The sequence below is a fragment of the Arachis hypogaea genome, chromosome 6 (assembly GCF_003086295.3).
Source record: "Arachis hypogaea cultivar Tifrunner chromosome 6, arahy.Tifrunner.gnm2.J5K5, whole genome shotgun sequence".
Lineage (NCBI taxonomy): Eukaryota > Viridiplantae > Streptophyta > Magnoliopsida > Fabales > Fabaceae > Arachis > Arachis hypogaea.
The window spans coordinates 110,409,890-110,431,607 of NC_092041.1; the positions used below are offsets into that span (position 1 = coordinate 110,409,890).

At 22.8% G+C, this 21,718-nt stretch overlaps 2 protein-coding genes across 2 annotated transcripts; one reads left to right on the forward strand and one right to left on the reverse strand.

The window, feature by feature from the left end:
- Positions 1-299: 299 nt before the first annotated feature.
- Positions 300-2,837, forward strand: LOC112755663 (gibberellin 3-beta-dioxygenase 2). The gene is made up of 2 exons (XM_025803899.3): positions 300-820; positions 2,024-2,837. The coding sequence occupies exons 1-2, from the start codon at positions 345-347 to the stop codon at positions 2,595-2,597; spliced, it is 1,050 nt and encodes a 349-aa protein (XP_025659684.1). The 5' UTR covers positions 300-344; the 3' UTR covers positions 2,598-2,837.
- Positions 2,838-9,039: 6,202 nt separating this feature from the next.
- Positions 9,040-14,932, reverse strand: LOC112755664 (probable 2-oxoglutarate-dependent dioxygenase AOP1). The gene is made up of 3 exons (XM_025803900.3): positions 14,341-14,932; positions 10,870-11,200; positions 9,040-9,497 (listed from the first exon to the last, which is right to left on the reverse strand). The coding sequence occupies exons 1-3, from the start codon at positions 14,787-14,789 to the stop codon at positions 9,255-9,257; spliced, it is 1,023 nt and encodes a 340-aa protein (XP_025659685.1). The 5' UTR covers positions 14,790-14,932; the 3' UTR covers positions 9,040-9,254.
- Positions 14,933-21,718: the final 6,786 nt, after the last annotated feature.

Genomic DNA, 21,718 nt, shown 5'->3' on the forward strand with positions numbered 1-21,718 from the left:
AATTAGTATAATTAAAATTAGAATTATTTATAATTAAAATGATTGATAATTAATAAGTTGTAAGAGGAAATATGCTAATTTTTATATAATTATAAAAAAAATATATTCTTAAAATAAATTAAAAAAAAAGATACATATTAATACTAAAATATGTTACGTCAATATTTATTGTGCTAAAATATAATTCGTTCTAGAATAATATAAATTCTCAAATTTAATTTGGTAGGTTTCAATAATAGTTCCATACCCTTATAAATATCCCTTACAATATATCATTAACTCATCAATCAAGTTCTAATCTATTAAGCATATTGCAAAAGATCTCCGTAACCTTCCTAGAGAAAATGGCGACAAGTGAATCTTGTGCTGTTGAAACCAAAACCCTCCCAATCCAACTTCCCCTTGACTTTTCTTCAATTCAATCCGTGCCTGAATCTCATGCATGGCCTGAATCAAATGAAGATCAAGTTGAAAACAATGGAGATGGGTCATTAGTGTTACCCATCATTGATCTCAATGATCCAAAAGCCATGGAACTCATAGGGTATGCATGTGAGAATTGGGGTGCATTCCAATTGAAGAACCATGGCATATCCAAGAGTGTTATTGAAGAGCTTGAAGTTGAGACAAAGAGGCTCTTTGATCTTCCAAAAGAGCAAAAGTTGAAGGCTCTTAGATCCCGTGATAATCCAACAGGATATGGAACTTTTTGGATTACACCTTTCTTCCAACAACGTATGTGGCAAGAAGGATTCACCATCATTGCTTCTGCTGTTCAAGATGCCAAAAAGATTTGGCCTAATGACTATCAACGCTTTTGGTAACTACAATTATTCTTACACTATATATGTTAGCAACTAATATTTTTCCACCAACATCTCATCATTTTTTTTTAAATTATTTTGGTTAGTTATTTTAAATTTTAGATTTTAAATCTCAGATCTTTAATTCTAAATCTAAAATTATAAAATAAATTTTAGATTTGAGTAATATTGATTAATAAAAAATTAATTCTTTATACTTTTTTTTATTATTATTAAAAAATATATAAGGAACCAACTTTTAGTTAGTTAACATTAATCGATCTATTTTAGAATTTACAATTTAGAGTTTAGAGAGTTAAGAATTTAAAATTTAGAATCTAAAATTTAACACAAATAAAATAATTTTAAAAAATTTAATTGATATTATCTAAAAAATATTAATTTTTTAACATTACTTAATTATTAATTAAAATATATTAGAGAGTCAACAAAAAATCTACCAATTTAGTTAATAATCAATTATTGAATCTTATCCAAACAAATTCACTCATTCACTATTTTTATTAAATTATTACTTTATTATTCTGACTTCTTTTTTTTTTTCTCAGCATATCACCATTCTAGGTGAAAATAAGCGAGATCTATTATCTAGTTAATTAGCCTAAATTTAAGCATGTAACTTGTTATAATTTTTTTTAAGTATTAAATTTGATTTATTATTGAGTCTAATAAACTGATTTAATCTCGGTTAAAAAGTTTGATAAATTTTTTTATAAAAATAAAAAATAAAAAATATTATTTATAAAAATTATTTTTAATAAAAATTACTTATATGTAATATGTTAAATTTAATATTTATAAAAATTTTAAATTTTTAAAATATTTAAAATATAAAAATTATTTATAATAAAATATAATAAATTTAAATATCTAATAATTTTGTTAATAATAAAAATTATTTACATATTTATTTATATTTGATCTATTTATTTATATTTAATAGGATTAGACAAATCTAACAGATTAATAAGACTAATTAATAAGTTTGAATTTAATCTATTAATATATTAAAATTTTTATAATAATATGAGTCTAGATCTATTAAAATAGGTGAAAAATAATTTAACTAATTTAATTAAATTTTTATTTAACGACTTTTAATTATCAAATGAAGTAACTGCACCTGAGTTTCCACCGTTAAAATATCGTCTTAAAAAATTAATTGCTATATTGATCGAAAAAATTATTCCTGGTGGTAGTGATGCGATGAAGAAGTTCGAAGACGAATCAAGGGTGTTAATAGAGAAATTGATACACCTAAGCTTCAAATTCTTGGGAATTTCTGAAGAAGAAGAAAAGAATTGGGTTGGCCCGAACAATCATGCTGGTGCAATTCAATTGAATTCATACCCTATTTGTCCCAAACCTGAAAACGCCATGGGCATAGCTCCACACACAGACACTTCAATCTTCACACTCCTTCACCAAAGCCAAAGCAGTGGCCTTCACATCTTCAAGGATGGTTCAGGTTGGTTCACTGTGCCCCTTGTACCTGACACCATTGTTATCAACACCGGTGATGTTCTTCACATGTTATCCAATGCAAGATTCAAATCAGCACTTCACAAAGTTTCAGTGAACAACGTTAAGCATAGGTACTCCATGGTCTATTTTTATAGGCCCACCATGGATCAAGTGGTTTCTCCTTTGGTTCCGAGTAATAACTCTGATGAGGAACCTCGTTTTCGTGCGTTGACTTTCAAGGAGTTTGTTGGAATTAAGGACAAGTATCTTGACAAAGCCTTGTCAATTGTTAGCGTCAAAGAAGATTAAAGATCGGATGAAGATAACTGCATATATGAATTTTCATTTTAAAAGAGACGATTATTATTATTACCTTGTTTTATGTTCCTTTAATTTTTTTTTTTAATGTTAATGTTGTTTGTGTTTGGATGAGATGAAATAAAGATATGCTCTTATCGTGTCTCTAAAACAATAAATTTGAAATTATGTATCTAATATTATTTGTGTTTATTTATTTATTTTGAACAGATGCTACTGCACAGAACACTCTAATTAGTGTGACGTATTTTAATTTGTTAACACATTTTTCAAAACATCACATATTCATTATAACCTACCCGAAAAAAATTATTTGTGTATTTTCTTGAAAAACAATAAAAATCAATTTAAATTGACCAAAAATTACTTTTTTATGTTCATTAATTATCATTAAAATAAATAAATGATATTAAATATAATAAATATATAATTATTATAAATGTTATATATAAAATTATAAATATTAAATTATTTTAAATCATTGTCACTCTAACCTTATCAGGTATGTCTAAAACAAGCACACAGGTCAACAATTATGTGCTTATTGGATGCGCCACATTTATATAGACCATTAGATTTGATTAGATGAAAATCAAAGACTAATATAAAAGAAGAATATTATTGATGGACTCTAATAAATATAGAATATTTTAGTACATAAATAAATTCTTTAAATAACAATAATTTAATACATAATACTTTAAATAGTAACATAATCTTTTATTTTTAAATAATTAAATATAAAATATATAAATACAAAAATATAAATATTCTTTATTCAGTAACATTAATTATTATGCAAATCTTTTTATGATATTAAAAAATTATATTAAAATAAAAATTTAAATTGTAGTATAAAAATATAAAATAATAAAAATTTTATTTTATATTATTTGATAAATAATTAAATTATTGTATTTAAAATTTATTAACTAACTAATTTTATTAAAGATATTATTATATAATATAATTTTTCATCAAAATATTTTAAAAATATTATTTATTTAAAATATTATATATAATACATGAAAATATTAATCTTTTTATTTTTTCAATTTTTTTAAAAAAGAATAAATAATATAACTCTAAAAACATACTTATCATATTACATATTTACTTATATTAGTAAGACCTAAACTAATCAAGTTTACGTAATCAAAAATATAAAATATATTAATACAAAAAAAATAAAAATATTTTGGAAATATTATGACATTTGTACACTAGTATGTATGTATGTATGTATGTATGTATGTATGTATGTATGTATGTATGTATGTATGTATGTATGTATGTAAATTTTACTCTATTTTTTATATTTTAACATGTAAATTATCTTTTATGACATGTCATTTTTTAATTGGTTGTTATGTTAACTATGATTAAGCTATTTGTAATTAAAAAATTATTTAAAAGAATAAATGTATAATTTGATAAAATACTAAAAAATGAATCTTTACTTTCTGCAACTTGGTTTCTCTCTCTGATTGCTCTTCTGTGTTGATTTTAATTTGTAGTGGATCTGCGATTAGTTAAAGAGAGTGTATTTGATCGTGCTGCTATTTTGTAGTTGTCTTTTGCTCTTTTGTGTCACATATAAATTCTTGATTATCAGGATGCATTAATCTATGATTTAGGGTTGTGATAATTATTGCATATATTAAAGTGATGCTTGAATTAGATATGCATTTTATCTATCCGTCTATTAGAATTTAAATTAGACTATATCAATTAGATCAAAGCTGTTCTTTGGAATGGTTATGGATCATTGGATTGTACACAAGATCCTTTGCATTAGATATTCAAAGGATACTTGCATCTTTACTCTCCGTCTTGCTTCGAGGTATAAGGTGCCTTCAACGGGCTTTGAGTGATGAATGAACAGTGAAAGGGAGGAAATATACTTCAGTCAACAAAAAAGGTGTTTTTCAATAGTAGGGTGGAACGAATTTAAATAATAATGATTTGGTAAAAGAATATAATTTTACTTTTTAATATTTACAAAAATTATATAATTATCTATCTTAAAAAAATATTTAATTATAAAATGTCCTACTTTAGTTAAGATGTTAACTCTCATTGAGTTAAATTAACTCAAATTAAAATTAAACCTCTAATTAAAATGTATCACATTATAGAGGCTAATTTACATGTTTAGTAGAATTCACCTATATATATAAATTTGGTCGAGTTAGATAATAAAAAATTTAACTAAAACAAAAAAAATACTTGAAAATAATAAAAATACAAAATGATCTTATTATAAATATATAATTTTAAATATTATATATATGAAACTTTAAATGTTAATTTTAATAAATAAAAAATATTTATTTTTTATATTTATATGTTTTATATTTTTAATTATGTAAGTTTGATTAATTTAAGTCTTATTAATATAAGTAAATATATAATGTGATAGGCATGTATTTAAAATTATATTATTTTTATTTTATTTTTCTAAAAAAATTTAAAAAAATATATAAAAAGTTAATATTTTCATGTATTATATATAATATTTTAAATAAATTATATTTTTAAAATATTTTTATGAGAATTTATTATATATAATAATATTTTTAACAAAATTACTTCATTAATAAATTTTGATATAACAATCTAATTATTTGTCAAGTAATATAAAATAAAATTTTAATTATTTTATACTTTTATGTTATAATTTAAAATTTTATTTTAATATGATTTTTTAATATTATAAAAAAATTTTGCATAATAATTAATTTTATTGAATAAAAAATACTCATATTTTTGTATTTTTATGTTTTATATTTAATTATTTAAGAATAAAAGATTATGTTACTATTTAAAGTATTGTTTATTAAAATATTTATTTATGTACTAAAATATTCTGTATTTATTAGAGTCTATTAATACTCTTCTTTTATATTAGCCTTTAATTTTTATTTAATCAAATCTAATAATTTATATAAATATAACGTATTTAATAAACACATCATTATTGTACTTATTTTAGACATACTCACCGTTATCGTAGAATTTCTGCCACGCAACTATGCAAGCCATTGGCATCAGTAGGTTCTTTATCCTTTATCAATAATTAATTACTTGAGTTGACTATACTACTATATAAGCTAATTAAATACAATAAATGTCTCATTAATGTTTTCGATTCTCATATTTCAATTACGATAATATCAAAGAGATAAAAAAATCCGTTCAAATATTTAAAATTATTTTATTTAATATTTATTTATTATAAAATATATTAAATAAAACTAAAAAATTAATAATTTTTTATTAATATATTTTTGCTATCAAACATTCTTAATTTTCCATTATTGCTTTTGGTTGGCAATTACTACTATACTTTGCGTGTAGTAAATTGAGGCATTCATAATGTGAAAAAGAACAAAATAATTTATGAAAAAATTCAATTAGTCTTGTATTAATATACACGATAATATTAAAGAGACAAAAAAAAATTATTTTTTATTTAAATAATTTTAACATTTAAATTCATTCAAGTGATTGAGTCACGCGTTTCTTTTTTTCGCTTTCTCTTCTCTCCTCCTCCTTTTTCTTTTTCTTTCAAATACACGCATGCGTTCTTCTTTTTCTTCACTCCTAATATTACGTCTTCTTCCTTTTTTTATCTTTTTTTATTATTTTTCACTTTCATTACCGTTGTCACCAACACCACCACAACACCACCACCACTACACTGCCACTATCTCATCCTCCTCCTCTTTCTCAATCTTTCTTCTTCTTTTTTCATTGAAAGTTCTTCTCCTCCTTTCTTTTCATCCTTGTCCTCCATCATCATCATCATCATTATTGTTGTCTTCTTTTTATACATATCATCGTTATCGTTATCGTCGTCATTGTTATTGTTGAATTTTTGCTATGTTGATGATGTTGTCCGATCCAAAATTGATTTTGAATGTGTTTTTGTTCACGATTGAGCCTTGTTTGTGTGTTTATTTTAGAACTGAGTTTATGTGTCGCAATCATTATGTAATTTTGGTTTATTTCTGAATTAATTATGTCGCAATTGTCATGTAATTTCAGTTCATTTCTGAGTTAGTTGTATCTCAATCTATTATGTAATTTTGATTCATTTATGAGTTAATTGTGTCGCAATTATTATATAATTTCGGTTCATTTCTGAATTAAGGTGCATTTGGACTCGTTGTCCTGCACAATTCAAAACTCTTTCTCATTTTCCTCCTCATCTCTATTGCTTCTTCTTCTTCTTTTTCATATTTTTCTTCTTCATCTTCATCTTCTCCTTCTTTTTTCATTTTCTTATAGTTCTTCTTGTTTCCCTCTTTTAAAAGGAATAATATCAAACAAAAAAGAAGAAAAAATATATTAATAACGTTATCTAATCCAAAATTAATTTTGGATATATTTTTGTTCATGATTCAGTCTTGTTTGTGTGCTTATTTTTTAACTGAGTTTATGTGTCACAATCATTATATAATTTCGGTTCATTTCTGAGTTAATTTTGTCACAATTATTGTGTAATTTTGATTCATTTTTGAGTTAATTGTGTCGCAATCCATTATGTGATTTCAGTTCATTTAGAGTGAATTAAGGTGCATTTGGACTCGTTGTCCTGCACAATTCAAAACTCTTTCTCCACATTTTTCTTGTTCTTCTTTTTCTTTTCCATATCTTCACCTTCTTATTTCATTTTCTCAAAATTCTTTTTTATTTACTCTCTTGAGAGGAATAAAACCAAGAAAAAGAGAAAAAAATATCAAACAAAAAAGAAGAAGAAATATATTAATGACGTCTGATCCAAAATTAATTTTAAATGTGTCTTTGTTTACGATTCAGTCTTGTTTGTGTGCTTATTTTCGAATTGAGTTTATGTGTCGCAATCATTATGGTAAATTTCGATCATTTCTGAGTTAATTGTGACGCAATTATTATGTTATTTCGGTTCATTTCTGAGTTAATTATATCGCAATCCATTATGTAATTATTTCGGTTCATTTCTGAGTAAATTAAGGTGCATTTAGACTCGTTATCCTGCACAATTCAAAACTCTCCTCTTCCTCCTCATCTTCTACTACTTCTTTTTCTTTTTCAACTTTTTTTCTTCATCTTTTCCTTCTTATTTTATTTTTTCAAAATTCTTTTTGATTTACTCAAATTTAACACCATTTCTGAATTTATGTGTTAAATTTGAGTTAGTAAAATTAATGAATACAATGAATATTTTTTAAGTATTTTACAAAGGCAGAAAAAAAAGCATTTCATTGACCTTCACAATCCCAAAAAATAAAATCTCTCAAATAGCTTTGATATGAATTATAAATTTAATATAAGATACCATAAATAATATATTCTTTTTTCTAAAAGGCCTTTTTTATAATCTTTTTCTCTATTGTAGCTAAATTCTCCTCAGTTGAATTTGAAATTTCCATGCAAAAATCTCTAAAGTTCAGGTTGAAAATCTTTTATTATTACCATCCATTGCTTCAACCTGCAAATTTTTTATCATTGTTCTCTACTTCTCTTTCTTTCTGAGTTAATTGTGTCGCAATCATTATGTGATTTTGGTTCATTTCTAAGTTAATTATGTCGTAATCATTATGTGATTTTGGTTCATTTCTAAGTTAATTGTGTCGCAATCATTACGTGATTTTGGTTCATTTCTAAGTTAATTATGTCGTAATCATTATATAATTTCGGTTTGTTTCTGAGTGAATTAAGGTGCATTTCGACTCGTTGTCATGCACAATTCAAAAACTCTTTCTCCTCAACTTTTACTGCAATAACAACAACAACAACAAAAGAATGACGATGAGAAAAAGAACATGTGAAGAAGGAGAAGAGAAGGAGAAGGAGAAGAAGGAGGAGAAGAAGGAGAAACAACTATTTGTTAAAATTGCTTCTATTTATTTGATATTTTTTTCCTCCTCCTCTTTTTTTTGAAAATAAAACAAAAAAATAAATAATTAAATAAAAATGAGAAAAAAAAAGAGAAGAGGAGGAAAAAATATATAATTTATTATTTTTTTAGTTTATGTGTTCATCATCAAAGAAGAAAATAAGAAAATGTTGAATTATTTAGATATTTTCATCCACAAAATTCTGTGTTTTCTTATAAATTTTTTTTATCTTTTTCTAAACGTTATTACAAAGGTGAAGAGAACGAGGAAAAACAAAAGAGCAATAGAATTTTTGTGTTTTTGTTTACAAATTTTTATACTTTTTTTTAAATTATATATTTATCATTAAAGCAGAAAAAAAAAGATGTAAAATTTTATATTTTTATTTACAAATTTATTTTTCAAAAAAATTGTGTATTTTTAATATTTGTTAAAAACATTTTTCCTAAAATTAAAAATAAAAAATTTAAAAATTTATGAAATTGAATATAAAAATTTGTGAGAATGAACATAAAATAATTACATAGACAAAATATGAACTACATAACTTTACTTAGAATTACACCCATATATATTCACATCACTATAAGAGTTGGCTTACAATGAATTCGTTCAATCAATAAATTTAGAACACTTTACTATCAGACACACATACATACTTTATTGATAAAATAAAATCATAATAAACTATAAATCATATACACACATAAATGCCATAATATAATAGCATGCATCATAAACAAACAAACAAATAAGAATGAAATTAAAGAGCAGCAAATTCATCAAGTGCATTCTCATTGAGATTAGAAACAAAGAATTTGATGTAGTCTCCATAAGTGAATGGGTGATAACGTAAGGGATGAGTGTTGGCATCAACCAACTCAGGTGGCACCTCAATCTTGGCTTCATCCTTAGGCATTGTAAACACTCCAAATGAATATCTTTCTTTATCTCCCTTCATTGTCACTCTATGTCTAACCGCATGTAATCTACCATTGCTCCATGCCTATACACAACAAATTAAATCATTCTATTTAGTTACTATATAAACATAGAGCATGAGCAATTATTGGACCAAAATTAATTAGTTGTTAGTGCTAATTAAAAGATTGTTCCATTATTATTATTCTTTGCAAGATAATGGCACCCACAATTTAAAACCATGATTAAAAGACAGCATAATACCCTAAAAATTTTAATATATGTTTAAGGTTAAATTACTGAAATTAATTATATGTAGTTTATATGTACTCTAAATTCTCAAAATATGTAATGTGACCCATGAGAAATATCAAATGATACAAATAAGATATTTTCTTAACTTCATTTTCCCAAAACTATTCTTCTACTATTAAAAAAGTTATCTATATATGCAAAAGAATAGTTTTGGAATAGAAAATTAACGGATTTTTTTTCATCATTTAACGAATTTAGGGCATCAAATAAACTCATTTTAAAAATAGCAATGCTACATGCATAGGCGAAGCCTCTTAATTATGTGAATCTCAAGGGGGGTAATACTCCCCTAAACTTCAACCTTTTCTTATAAACTGTATATATATAAATTTAGTTTTCTATGTCTTCACTATTAAAATTTTTATTGTAATCTTTTTATATTCGAAAATTACAATTTGGCTCCGGTCCAAATTTTATGCTAGCTCCATCGCTAGTTACATGATCGATAAACATTATTATTTTAGGTCAACTTAGTTAACAATAATTTATATTTATATTTATAAAAATTTATACACAAAAATATATAATTTATATTTATATTTATCAAAATTTATAAATATGAATTAATACCGTTTATATTTATATTTATCAAAAATTATACATACATATAATAAAATAATAAATTTTATTTGTTAAAAATAATTTGATATTTGTACTGATCAAATACTGATTAAAATTATTGAACATGGCTGATACCCAAAAAAGTCTATTTTAAAAATTTAAGATAAAACATGCACATAAATGAAGTTCAAAGCCATTATTTACATTTTTCATTGTTTTTATGATCCATGGTTACATATAATTGATAAAATTATTATCTCATAAAATCACTTATCTCTAAAGTTTAAATCATTAAATAAATTACATAAATAATTATATTTTTAACATATTTTTTCGCCTAATTGCCTCTTTTAATACGGGCTTTAATCATGAAATTTGTATACGCATTTTCCTTTTTTTTAGTTTTGTCATAATTGAAATACTTTCTTTTGAGATAACAAAGATCAAATTCTAAAATTGTCATTGATCAAGAATATTTTTTTTTTCATATAAAAAAATTATTTATTCTAAAAATTTAATTTAAATTGTCAGAAAAAGACACAGTTATATTTCTATCAGATTAATTAACATGCTATATATACCTTCAATATGTCACCAACAACGACCACATAGGCATTTTGGGGTATCTCCACTTGAATCCATTTTCCAGTTTTGGTTTGCACCTCAAGACCTTGCACATCATTTTGGCAAAGAATAGTTAAGGTGTTTTTGTCAGTGTGAGTCACCAATCCAATTTCACCTTCTTTGCTTGGACTTTTGTACTTCATTAGACGCAAAAAAACGGTACCCTTCATTAGCATGTCTTCAATCTCCCAAGTGTAGTGCTTTGGAAGCTCATAACCCTCTTCAATCATCTTCAAGATCATGTAATTCAGTTCCACCAACTTTGAACTTATGGAATTCATTGTCTCACTACCACATTGAATCAAAACAATTTATGTATATAACATAGATATTTTCTTTAATAGGTTGCACACATAACTGTAGGACTTTCAAAGTAAGTTTTTTTTTTTTAAAGATAAAATATTGTTTTAGTCTTTAACATTTAAGTTAAGTACTAATTTTATTTTTAATATTTAAAATATCTTATTTTTATTATAAATTTTTTATTTTGTCTTATTTTTAACTTCTTATTAAATTTATTTTTTTAAATATTATTTTTTTTAGGTAACAACAAAAATTATAATAATTATAGTGTTGATTTTAGTAATTTGATAATAAAAGTAGATAAAAAAAGAAATAAAAAATAATAAAAGAAAAGTAGTATTGGGGGGGGGGGGAATTATTTTAGAGAAAAAATAGAATGAAATACAATTTTTGGAAAAAAAAAATAAGACATTTTAAATGTTAGATAAAAAATAAAATTTAACCGAACTATAAAAACTAAAATATAATATTTTGCCGTTTCTTTTATATGGCTTGTATATTTTTTTAAAAGAGTGCCTGTTTGGCAAAATCAATTTAATTAGTATTAATTTTGTAAAAAAAGATATATAGAACGAACCATATATTTATTATTTTTAAAATATTAAAAAATCGTTTTTTCTTTCGAAAATTTTTGTTTACTTTATTAAAATATCACTAAATTAAATGAGCTATATATGCTAGCTAGGAGAAGCTCGGAGCTCTATGCATGGGAGAGAAGCACCAAGGTAACAATTCATGAAATTAAGGAAAATTTTGGATGATCTTGATTGCTGAGCATTGGTTCGTTCTTATAAAAGGTTTTGTGTTTGGATGCTGACTATTCCCAATTCCAACTTTGAAAAACTCTAGAAATGAACAAATGAAAATATTAGGATGACTTAGATAAAAATATTTAAAACATCTTTTTTTATTAGTTAAAATTTTATATATAAATTATGTTATTTTTGGTAAAATTAGGTTAGACTAATTAATTTAATTGAAAAAACGGTGAATTAAATTTTAAATCGATCTTAATTAATATTACTTTTTATAGAAAATAACTACAATATTCTTATTATAGAAAATGACTAAAATATTCCTATTATATATATTTTGAAAATTCTAAATCCTAATCCTATAACGGCAGAGAAGTAAAGGACTAAAATTTAGGATTCTCAAAATTAATATGTATAATAGGATTATTTTAGTCATTTTCTATAACAAAAGATATTGTAGTTATTTTCTATAAAAAAATATTAATTTAGATCAGTTCAAGATTTGATTTACCATTTTTTCGGTCAAATTAATTTGTTTGGCCTAATTTTAACAAAAATAGCATGGTTTAATCGATTATATGTGTTAAATTTTAGTTACTAAAAAATATCTTTAAAACAAGACGTTTTAGACGTCTTTATCTGAGTAGTTCCTAATCAATAATGAATTTAAATGAAGAGTTAGCTACACATGGCATGTCAACTTCTAAGGTTATCCAACATACATAATTTCAATTTCTTTTCTGATATTTGTTTATTTTGTGTTTTTATTTTTGGTTTTTTTTTCAAATTTTATATTAAAAAAAATAAATAATAGAACTTTGATTTCGATTTTCTTTTAGCATTTTTTTATTTTTTTCTCTTAACAAAATATTAAAAATTCAAACAAACGTACGTACCATAGATTTTTTATTCCATAGAACACAAACATGCCCATCATGCAACCACTAATAGACTTATTTAGATTAAAGCTTTGTCACATGGTGAGAGAAATTTTATATTAATCAGCGTTTACTTTGCACTCTTATGTCTTTTCAGCCACCCCTCTCTTCCTAATCCAACTAATAAGCGATATATAATAAACTCATATTCATATACGACTAAAGCCTAAATATAAAAGACTTTGTTTTTAATTAGGGGTGGAATTCGCAAATGAGGCACAAATCAAGCAGCAAAATTAGGTTAGTTCAAACATAATTAAATTAATTAGTACGGTACAAATATTATTTACAAAAATCATATCACTAGTAGTTTGATATGAAAGAACAAAAAATTTTCTGATATATTTAAAATGTTTGAGGGCAAAGTATGTACTTAATCAACATCATACCTCAAACTAATGATCATAATAATATAGCAACTCTGTCAATAAGAACGAGAGGTAGTGGTCTCTGATATATTTAAAATGTTTGATTTATTTGACAAATTTATACCCCATAAAAACTAGTAGTTAGTTTGTCAACGTGATTTTTATGGGTATAGAACTTTTTGAAGAGTTTAGATTTTTAGTTTAATTTTGATATAGTAACCATTACAATGTTCAATTACATCTATTTTTTGAGATAATTATTTATACTCAATTAATATATATATATATATATAAAAGATTGTTATTTTTACTAATGTTATATTACATATTTTGATACATATATATAAAATTGTTTTATATTATAATACATCAACATTAAATTCTTAAATTATTTATTTGCTTTTCAATAAATAATTTTTTCAATAACACAATTTTAATTTACTCTATATAAATAATTCAAAAAGCAATCACTAAATCATGTTATATATACCAGTTTTTAGTCAGACATTTTATCTTTTTTATATATAAAAGGCTTTTTTTTTATGATTATAAAGCACAAAATTAAGCAACGTGTAGTAATTATTAAGGGTTGTGTATAAACAAATTACATAGTCTTAAAATACCAAATTTTAATTCCCCATTATCATTTTGGTTAGTCACAAAAGCTAAGGATTATTTTAGAAATTATTTGCAATAAGTTTGGATTTAAAAAAAATAAAGAAAGAAATAAAAATACTTTTAATTAATGTTAAATTTTAAACTTTTTTACACTATAAATCCTTTTTCTCTCTCTTTCAAAATTCTAACCTAATTAAATTAGTAGAAACTGATGAATCTAACATAATATCGAATAAAACATGAATGACGAAGACTCATATACAGTTATTTTTGTGTGAAATTGATAACCGAAAAATCGTTAAATGATAATTTAGTCAAATTTATCAAATTATCTAACCATTTTCGATTATCAACTTCATATGAAAACAAACTGTCAATGAATTTTCTTCAACATAAATGGACACAGCATTGAACATGCAAAAAAGAAAATTAAATTAAAGTCATACCAGAAAGATGGGTTGCCATGAGGCCACATGAGATTGGTGAATTCTTGAGAAACATGGAAGACATGGCTATCACAAACACCAAAGCTTTGATTGAGAGGAATAACAGGGCAATCACTAGTGTAGCTACTATATGGCTTTGTTGTGCTTTGGTGCTTCATTTTTGTTTCTTCAGGTAAATCAAACAATTCCTTTAACCCCATCAACATCTTTTCTCTTAAAACCTTTGGAACTATTTCATCATCATCACACACTAACACAAAGTAACCATGCTTTTCACATGCTTCTCTCACTTTCTTGCTCATCATTTTCTTCCACTCCTCTAATGATCCCAACCCATTATTATTATTTTTGTTATTGAAGGAAAAATCCAAACATGGAATCATCATCATCCCAACCTCATCATCATCACTCTTCTTCTCACCATTGGATAATGGACCCTCTTCTCTCATTTTCTTTCTTTAAATTCTTTGTTGCTCTTTATTTGGGGTTGTTGATTCTTGAAATGTTACACACAATTTTATTTATAGCAAAATTAGCACACAAAAGCGTGTCTGCTGAACCCAAAAGCAACGCTATTATTATTAGGGAAAGGGACAATATATTCAGACGAGAGACCATAGCTGCCGTCATATATATATAAAACAAAAATGTCAACTTTATTATATATAAATTTAATTTTCACGTTCTATTGTATTTTATACGTGTATCGAATTATATAATATCATATTAATAAAAGTAATTATTTTTTACATTAATTGTATGTCATTCGAATAAATATAATTAAATAATTATATAAAATATTTTACACTATAAGTGTATCAAAATTAAATTTATATATATTATTATTCAATGTAAGAGTAACATTTAATATACATTTTCTTCCATAATTAAGTGTATTTTTTTACTTTTTACTTTTTTTCTTTTGAAATTGATGTACCTAGACGCTCTCTTTTACCTAAATATATTGACTTGAGCGTCCAAATACAATAATTTTTTAAAGAATTCCCCAAAACCTAGTGTGAGGTCGAGTAACTTGATTGCCTAAACTCATAAATTCGAATGAACACTCAGTTTGACAACCATACAAAAAAAAAAAAAAGATCAATTAATTTAAGGTTTTTTTTAAAAAAAAACATTAAGCTTATATTTTTTGTTCATTATATTTGTTATTCTCATTTTCTAAATATTGTTTATTATCTATAACCTATTATATGAATATATTTTTGCTATTTCAAAAATTTGAACCCATACCTTTTGATTATTAGAATATAAGATAATTGTCATATTAAATAATTTTATATTTGTTATATTATACAATTATATTTATTATTTATGCATAAGTACTATTGTTTATAATTACTTGTAATTCCTACAAAAAGGAAGGTAGACCCAAAAAATGAAGAAGAAGACACACAATAATCTTCAATGATATTATTTTATCACTCAATCTTTCAAATTATTAGAAATAAAATTAAGTACTAAAAAATATAATTTAAACATAAAAAAACTTAATATATGAAGAGTTATCATAAATTAACTTATATAGGATAAAAAGGATAAAATTTATATGAAAAAATATAAAAACTTAAATAAATAGAAACAAAATAAACGAAATAGAAGAGATAGAGTACAATAATGAATAATAATGCATCATAGTAGAAAAAAAAATTATCAAACAGAGGAGCAGTTGGTAAAAAAAATAAGACTTTCTTCTAGCATATATTGACTAAAAAAAATAAGAGTTTCTTCTAGTATATATGATTTTTTACAGTGAATAAATTATAAAATATAAAAAAAAATAAAAAAAAGAATTGTATTTTTTTAATAAATTAAAAAATAATCACGATCATATAATTAACGGTGGACAAACAACGATTTAACAGTAAGAAAATATTAATAGAAATATTAGATTGATATTAAAGTAAAAAAATATAAACAATGAATAAAAATTTAAAATTTAAAATTAAAATATTTAAAATTAAAGAATAAAATAAAAAAGAACTTCTGATAAATAACGACTCAAATATTAACGTGACAATAAATTAAATCAAATAACATATATTTAAATTAATTAAATTAAATAATTGATATAATAAATTAATTATAATTGTTTGGCTCAATAAAGTAAGTTAAATAAATAAAAAAATATCTTATAAATATATCATGTAAAAATTATAATTCTTTTAAAAAATATTAATTTAAACTAAAACAAAATTAATTTATTATTTATTTCAATCAAATCAAATAATTAATATAATTAATTAGTTATAGTTAATATGATAAAAAAATATTAAATAATTTTATATTTATCTTAAACAAATAAAATAAATTATTAATTATGATACTGGTAAAAATCGTTAATCAAAATACATAAAACAAAATAATTAATATAATTGATTAGTTATAGTTAATATAATAAAAAATTTTAAATAATTTTTAAATATAATAAAATTTATGACTTAAAATTTAAACTAAAAAAAATAATTTTAAAAGAATTAACTGATATCATTATCAGTACACCACATATCTAAGGTTAGAAGATTGCAGCGACCATTTAACAACAGTTATGCAAAACCATCACTAAATAGAAGAATTGTGATAGTTTTGTCAACGGTTTTTAATTGTGCAGCAGAATCTAATAAATTAGCATCAATTTTATGAGTAACTGTTAGTTAAACACACAATTTTAATTTGAGAAGTTAAATTAATCCATCTCTCCCTCCCTAATTGAAACATGCAAAATCGCACCTCTCTCATCATCTAGCAGGTTTATGGGTTCGTCATTTTAGTCTCGTATATATATTTTAATAAATCAAAATAATAGATTAAAAAAATTGAGTCAATTTAGTTCCACAGATAGGTTCCGTATTGATTTAGTACATTAAACTATAAAGTAATTACTTGGGAGGTCTCAAATTTAGGTCTTTGCTGGTGTCATCACATGCATGCTTCTAAAGGAATATACTTAGCTTCCTCCAATATAATTTATGTGTATTCAGTTTTAAAATTTTATTTTCACAAATAATTGTTTGTACAAAATATGGACTTAATTTTGAAGTACCGTCAATCTAATTACAAAACGTTGTATTAACAAAAACAACTTTAATTTTTATATATATTAATAGCATTGAATGATGATTTAAAATATTTTAAATATGATTATACGAATGTGTACAATATTTTACACCATAAGAGATTAATAAGAGTATCAAAGTTAAAATCTAAAAATATTTAAATAATATTTATAAATTTAATTTTGATGCACTATTAATATAAAATAGTTTGATATGTGTATCTAGTTATATAAAATCATATAAAAAAAACCAACTATTTTTATATTAATCAAGTAAATAATTATTTAAAAGATCAGTATATCAAAATTAAATTCAATATTTATTTTTTTTTATCAAGTACCCTTATTTTTAATGTAAATTATTTTAATTCTAATAATAGTACTATATGATGAACACAATTTATTATTTTTGATCCATAATTAGTCAATAATATTTAAAAATATTGACTAAGAAAATAGTATTAAGTTGTTGGATTAGAAATATTAAATTGCTGGCTAAAAATATATTAACCTATAAACTAAAATTGTTAATCCTTAAGCCTTTCTTCAACTACTATTCATGCTAAGGAAAATTTTATAAATATTATTTTGATTTTTTTGTAATTTCAATATATTTTAATTTTTTATTTTATTTAAAATTAGATAATATGTTTAAGTTTTCTAATAAGTGGTAAGAATTTTTCTAATGAAGAATGACTTACCATGACAGAATTATGTCATTCTACAGAGAAGTTCCGTTTTCTTTAATATTTATTTAAAAACTATTTATAATTTATTCATTCTCAATATTCATATATATAATTTTTAATAAAACTAAAAGAAAAGTAATTATAAACATCAACATTAATACATGCCTTCAATTCGCTTTTAATATGCAAAAAAAATATTTGTGTATTCCAACTAAGGCTGAATATGTTGGTGCTGTCGTGCATGCAAGCCATTTGTATTAGCTTCATCATGTAAATACAATAAATGCATGTTAATAAATAATAATGAACATTTGCCAGGGTGTTTAGTAGAAGTAAAGTAAACTAATAAGGTTTTTAAGTGAGAGGATTATATTTAAGTTTTGGGTGTGAGTTAGAGTTTTTATTTTATTTTTTGTCCAGTCTGGATCATATTCATGGGTTTCAGGAGTTTAATTTGATTCAATACAAAAAAAAAAAAAAAACAAAAACAAAAAAAATTGAAATGCCTTATGTTACTAAAAAGATAAATAATTTGATCCAGTATATTTATTTATTTATTTATGTATTTATTATTATTATTATTATTATTATTATTATTATTATTATTATTATTATTTGTTTTTGATTTTTGAGTAACAAGTATTTTATTGATAACTCTTAAATTATAATTTTTGTCACTAATATCTATATTTAGTTACTATTTTACTCTTAATATTTTATTTGTTACAATTCAATACAGTATGTATTAAAATTATTTCAATTATATTATTAATTAGATACTAATATTTTTAAATCATTAATGGAGGCGTGTAACGAACAGTTGCGTGTCTGCTGAAGTGAATTTAAGCATAAAATATTAACATTTCTTTCCTGACTAGTAATAAAATCTGGACTAAACTAGGAATTAAGTCACTAAAAGGTAAATATGACAATAATTTAGTTTATGAAATATTTATGATATCACTACAAAGGTTGTGAAAATAAAATACATATGCCAGCAGGGACCAGGAGTTTTATTTTTAAAATATATATTTCCTCCGTTTAATTTTTATGCTTTTTTTATGAATTTATTTTATATTATATATATATTTTATAATAAAAGTTACTCTATAAATATTAAAAATAACTACTAAATCATGTTTTTATATATTTATATGTATTTCACCTATTTTTAAATAGAATAATCAATCACAAAAATAATTAAATATTCTATACCCAAATATTTTATGAACCCTAAAAATCAGTCACTATTGTGTTTTTGTAATGTTACTTATATTATGATCATAAATATCAATATTATTTGATTATGTTATTTATATAATTTAATTATAAATATAAATGTAAATTAAGTTTATTATAAATATATATAAATATAAAAATATTTTATATTCCTATATGAAAGGCTGATTTCTATTGTATCATTTTATGTACCAAACTGAGATTAAAAATTTTTTAACGATTAAAAACTATTGTACATAAAATTAACATTTTAAACCTTAATTTCAAAAGCGCCAAAAAGTTTCCCCCATTTTCCTACGAAATACGAAAGAGTCATATATTAAGTCCAAATAATACCACAAATGAAGTCATTAAAAAATATTCACTCACAAAACTTTAATTACTATAAAATAAATCAAAGTAATCCATTTCTTTTTTTCGTTTTAGTTTTAGGGAGCTTTTGCCTTTGGATATATAGCCAACCATTATTGAACCGCAGCTAAAAGTAATATACAATTAGAGAAAAATTCGAGAACAAACAGAATTTATTATTTTTTATTAATATTTTTAGTTATTAATTAATTTTTTTTAGTTTAATAATTTAATAATATATTTTTATTTTATATTTTTAAATATTATTAACTAAAAATAATAAATTTTATTAATTTTTTAATATTTTTCATACAATAATATATATTTTGTATTAGTAATCATTATTAGTATACATTAAACATATTTTAAAGAACAACACTACATATTTTATACATAAATTTAATTATATAGAGAGGTTTTGTTAAATCTTACTTGAAGAGAAAGTTTTTGTTGTAATTGTTTATGTTGTTGATTTTTTTAGTGATTAAACTTCTTTCAATTGTAACAACATTGACTTGTAATTAATCAATTTGTAGCTAATAGTTTAAATAAAGTTAAGGAATCATGGAGAGAAAATTAAAGAATTATGAGTCACTATTATATCAAAACGTCAACTCCATTAACGCTATATATTATTATTCTTAATTAGTAGTTAGTATTAGTATTATTTTATGCAATAATGTTTAGAAACCAATAAAAAAAATCAGTTTAAACAGTTTAAAATTATTTTATTTAATGTTTATTAATTATTATTAAAATAATTATATAATTTAGATATAATAAATATATATTATAAATGTTATATATAAAAAATTATAAATATTATGTTATATATAAAATAACATTAGATATTATATATCTCCTTAGCGTTATCATATTTTATGGAACGATGACTCCACTCCAGCACTAGCATTATAGTATAGTGCATGTTGCATTTATATTATTGCAAAATTACTAGCTGAGGATAATTAATTAACTTACCTTGTCATCGTATTGTTTCAACTTTATAAACAAATTAAATAAACATGTGCACCAATATTATTGGACTTGATTGTTTTAACTTTTAATTCAAACTTGAAAGCTACCTGTCAAGTATTAGAATTGAAATTGAATTTGTAATAAATATGATTATTTATATGTTTTTTTATTTTGAGAGAACTAATTTTATAATATGATATGAGAATTTTTAGATTGAAAAATTTAGAATTTAATCTTTGTTAAACAAAAAAAAAAATTAGCATAAACAAATTTAAAAAAAATCTCTACAAAAATTTCAAATAAATTTAAAGAGATTCTTAATTGTAGAAAAACGTTAAAGATATATTATTTATATATTTTCTTTTTTTATCTGTTCGACCTTTTAAAAAAAATGATTTCATGACAAAGTGAATTTAACTCAACTCGAAAAGGTAGTTTATGGATAAAAAATATGATGAGACTTGTAATATACCTCTTTGTACCCAAGATGATCATCTGTAGTATAAACATTTGTAAATAGTAAATCTAATGAACTCAACTCTAAAAACTAGTTTATAGAGCAACAAATTCTGTTAGTAAAATAATGGTTATGTAACAGAAAGTTAGTTAAGGATAGTTAGCTTTGTTTTTGTTTTTAGTATATATTAGCATTTCTTAATAGAGAAATAACAGAGAATCATTAAAATTTATTGTTTTTAACTATTATTTTTAATCATTAATCCAATTCTTTTAATTTAGTCATTTAACAATATACTTTTGTCTACAATTTTAAATATTGATAATTAATTAACGATAAAAATAAGAATAAAGTATCATTTGTATTCATAAAAGATATAAATGCTAACAAATATATCCATATAAGAATAAAAAAACAATTATACCCACAGAAGATAGCTTCCGTGTGCCAAGAATACGCTAACGGACCAATTATGTAACCAACGTTCGGGTACTCTTGGCACACAAAAATCATTTTCCGTAGTTATAATTATCGTTTTATTCTAATATGAATACATTTATCAATATCTGTATCTTTTATGGTACAAATCTT

What these genes read in the sequence shown, in the direction of transcription:
- LOC112755663 (XM_025803899.3), top strand. Translation starts at nt 345, where the DNA reads ATGGCGACAAGTGAATCTTGTGCTGTTGAAACCAAAACCCTCCCAATC. An exon ending in AATGACTATCAACGCTTTTG is followed by an intron (nt 821 to 2,023) that starts GTAACTACAATT and finishes TCCTGGTGGTAG; the next exon opens with TGATGCGATGAAGAAGTTCG.
- LOC112755664 (XM_025803900.3), bottom strand. Translation starts at nt 14,789, where the DNA reads ATGAGAGAAGAGGGTCCATTATCCAATGGTGAGAAGAAGAGTGATGAT. An exon ending in CATGGCAACCCATCTTTCTG is followed by an intron (nt 11,201 to 14,340) that starts GTATGACTTTAA and finishes TCAATGTGGTAG; the next exon opens with TGAGACAATGAATTCCATAA. An exon ending in TTGTTGGTGACATATTGAAG is followed by an intron (nt 9,498 to 10,869) that starts GTATATATAGCA and finishes TGTTGTGTATAG; the next exon opens with GCATGGAGCAATGGTAGATT.